A 3,602-nucleotide genomic window follows, 5' to 3' on the forward strand; every position below is an offset into this window, starting at 1 on the left:
AAGGTCTGGCAAGTTAATCAATTTGAGGACTGTAGAAGGCCTGAGGTGGTCCTGCCCTTGCTTGGTGCCAAGACCACAGTCCAGCTCGTGAAACTGCCAGGGAAGAGAGAGTAGTTTTTTTGGTAGTTCTTGTTATCAGGCATATGTGCATTTGAATTTTCTCTTCATGGCCTTTCTTGGCTCTATTTCTCATTTTTTTAAACATACATAGTTTCATCTAGATTAATTACCTTCACAGGGTCACAGAGAAGGGTGGAAAGGCAGGCCCTGGGATGAGTCCCAAAGAAACATGGAAAATTGTGGAGAGGGACAAAAGCAGGGTGTAAGGAATTATTGAGACCTTATTCTGCCCCTCCCAGGAGGCTCTGGCCAGTCTTTTTCTGCATTTGAGGTTCTGGGTTATAAACCCTGTAGACTCTTCCCTTCAGGGCAGGGTGACAACTATGCAAATCCAAGTGGGGGCCTCCCCACTTAAACCAAGGGCTCCCCTTCACAGTGAGTCTCCCTCACCACCCAGCTGGGGATCTCAGTGCTTCATTTTCTGTCCTTCATTTCTCAGTGCTTCATTTCTGTCCTCCACCACGATGGGGTCAACTGCCATCCTCGCCCTCCTCCTGGCTGTTCTCCAAGGTCAGTCCTGCCCAGGGTTTGAGGTCACAGAAAAGAATGGGGAGAAAGGAGCCCCAATTCAAATTTTGTATCTCCCCCACAGGAGTCTGTGCCGAGGTGCAGCTGGTGCAGTCTGGAGCAGAGGTGAAAAGGCCCGGGGAATCTCTGAGGATCTCCTGTAAGACTTCTGGATACAGCTTTACCAGCAGCTGGATCAGCTGGGTGCGCCAGATGCCCGGGAAAGGCCTGGAGTGGATGGGGAGCATCTATCCTGGTGATTCTGATACCAGATACAACCCGTCCTTCCAAGGCCACGTCACTATCTCAGCCGACAAGTCCATCAGCACCACCTACCTGCAGTGGAGCAGCCTGAAGGCCTCGGACACTGCCACGTATTACTGTGCAAAAGTCACAGTGAGAGAAACCAGCACTGAGAGCACCAAAAACCCTCCACAGTGCAGGTGCAGAGTGAGCTGCCAGAGACTCCCTCCCCAGGGACCTCTCTATCATCCACGGAGGAAACACTTTTTGTCCTCAGGAGCCAGAACCAGAGAACAACATGGGAGGGTTCCCAGCCCCTAAGGCAACTGGATAGGGGACCTGACCATGGGAGGTGGATTCTCTGAGCGGGCTCTTGTGTGTTCTACAAGGTTTTTCATGGTGAATATTACATAGTTAACACCAAAAGCCTGCCTAACAGGCACCTCTTCAATATGACAGTATTTCAATTAGTGAAAATTTTACACAGTTAATCATTGCTTGCTTGCCTTCCTCCCTCCTATCCGCTCTCACTCCCTCCTTTTATTTTCTACTTACTTTTACAAAGTCATTTAATCACTTTTTGAAATATTAATAGGTTCTCTTGTTTTTGTTATTGTTTTCATTAATAATATGCCCTGAATAATTCATCTTTGTGCCAATTCATAAGTATTCGGTATAACAAAGACTTCCTTCATAAATAGATTCCCTGTGAGTAATCTTGCAAATATTTTAGAACCTGTTTGGTTAAGGATAAATTAAAATAAATAGATAGGTTGTATGTTTTTTAAAATTTATCAAAACTGAACCACTAAGAAATAAAAAATCTGGGCTGGGCGTGGTTGCTCATGCCTGTACTCGCAGCACTTTGGGAGGCCCATGCGGGTGGATCACCTGAGGTCAGGAGTTCGAGATCAGTGTGACCAACATGGCGAAACCCCATCTCTACTAAAAATATGAAAATTAGTTAGGCTTTGTGGTGTTCCCCTGTAGTCCCATAGTCCCAGCTACTCGGAAGACTGAGGCAGGAGAAGGACTTGAACCTAGGAGGCAGAGGTTGCAGAAAGCCAAAATTGAGCCACTGCACCCCAGACTGGGCAACAGAGTGAGACTTCAATTCAAAAAAAAAAAAAAAAAATTCTGAACAGACCAGTGAGTAAAGAGATTGAGTCAGTGGTTTTTCAAACATCTCAAATCAAAGAAAAGTCAAGAACTTCATGGATTCATTACTGAATTTTATCAAAAAAAAAAAAAAGAATCTCTACTGAAATTTCCAACAAAATAAAAAGGAATACATCCAAGCTTATTTTGGAAGGCCCTATTTCCAAAGCAAGGAAAAGAAACTACAAATAAATGAAATTACAGACTAATACCCCTGATTATCATAGTTTCAAAAACTCTCAAGAGTGATGACAAACAAAATTCAACAGCACGTTAACAACAGAATTCACCATGATCAGGTGTGGTTTATCTCTAGGATGCAATGAAGTTTCAACCTGCACAAATAAAGGTGATATATTAAATCAAAATACTGAAGGACTAAAACTATATGTCCATATCAATAGATTCAGAAAGAGCCGCTGACAGAATCCACCACACTCTCATTATAAAGAATCTGAACAAATGCATAAAATATATACCTCAACACAATAAAGACAACATAAAACAAACCCACATCTAACATTATACTCGATGAGGAAAATTTTGTCTTCCTCTAAGACTAGAAACTAGACAAGATCCTCACCACCACTAATATTATTCAACATAGCACAGGGGGTTTTAGACAGAAGAGTTAGGCAGGAATAAGATACAGAAGTCATCCATACAGTAATGAATAAATGTAAGACATATTTTTTCATATTATATGCTCTTATTTATAAAAAGTCCGAAAGACTCCACGGAAGAAGGTTGGAAGCAATGAAGAGATTCAATAAGTTTCCAGAATAAAAAAATCAAACTTATATTCCAAGATGGCAGGTTGGAGGCACTGCTAGCATCCCTCTTCCACTTGGAAGGACAAACTAATATGGAGAGATGAACATTGTGGACTTATTTTCAAGAAGCAATGCAGGAACTGAACAGAAAGACTGAGATAATCTGCAGACTTTCTGAAAAAAGCAGGAAGCTGCAGCACACACTGTGAGTCAGGTGAAGGGCTGGGAGTCCCCAGAGTTTGAGGGGAGAGTTTGCCTCTGGGATACACACACCCACCTGGGATCCTGAAAGTCCAGGCCACAGGAGAAGGCTCTAAACTCACCCAGTGCCAGGACCCACTCTTGGAGGGTCGTGGAATGTAAAAGTAAGGGCAGTGGCAGGAAGACCCTTCCATAAGCCCCCAGATCTCATTGCAGTCTGAGGACAGCTATTTCCTAATGGTCTTCACAGAGGACCCTGGGGAGAACAGCCAAAAATTTCAGGCACTGGTCACAGGTTGAAAGAAGCTCTCAACAGGGCTGTGTGATACAACCTCGGGTGGGGACGAACTCCCTTGGCCAGGGCCCGGGCAGGGAAGAGCGCTGGTGCCCGGCTTTGCAGCAGACAGGAAGGGGCATGGCATGAAACCCATGGCTGCAGTCTCCATGGGGACAGCTTATGACTCCTGGCATTTGCAGATACTGATCACAGGTTGACTGGAACTGATCTCATTGCTGCCAGTGGAAAACCACGGGGATGCATCTGCGTCACCAAGTGTGTGGGAACTGTGTGGGGCTTACCACCAGCTGCCACTCCCCACT

The 3,602-nt window shown here is 44.7% G+C and overlaps 1 gene segment (V, D, J or C); it reads left to right on the plus strand.

Moving 5' to 3' along the window:
* Positions 1-449: 449 nt before the first annotated feature.
* On the plus strand, positions 450-1,191 carry LOC105489888 (immunoglobulin heavy variable 5-51-like). The segment is given in 2 exon segments: positions 450-630; positions 713-1,191. Coding segments are annotated over 2 exon segments (525 nt in total).
* Positions 1,192-3,602: the final 2,411 nt, after the last annotated feature.

This window comes from Macaca nemestrina, chromosome 7 (genome assembly GCF_043159975.1).
Source record: "Macaca nemestrina isolate mMacNem1 chromosome 7, mMacNem.hap1, whole genome shotgun sequence".
Classification (NCBI taxonomy): domain Eukaryota; kingdom Metazoa; phylum Chordata; class Mammalia; order Primates; family Cercopithecidae; genus Macaca; species Macaca nemestrina.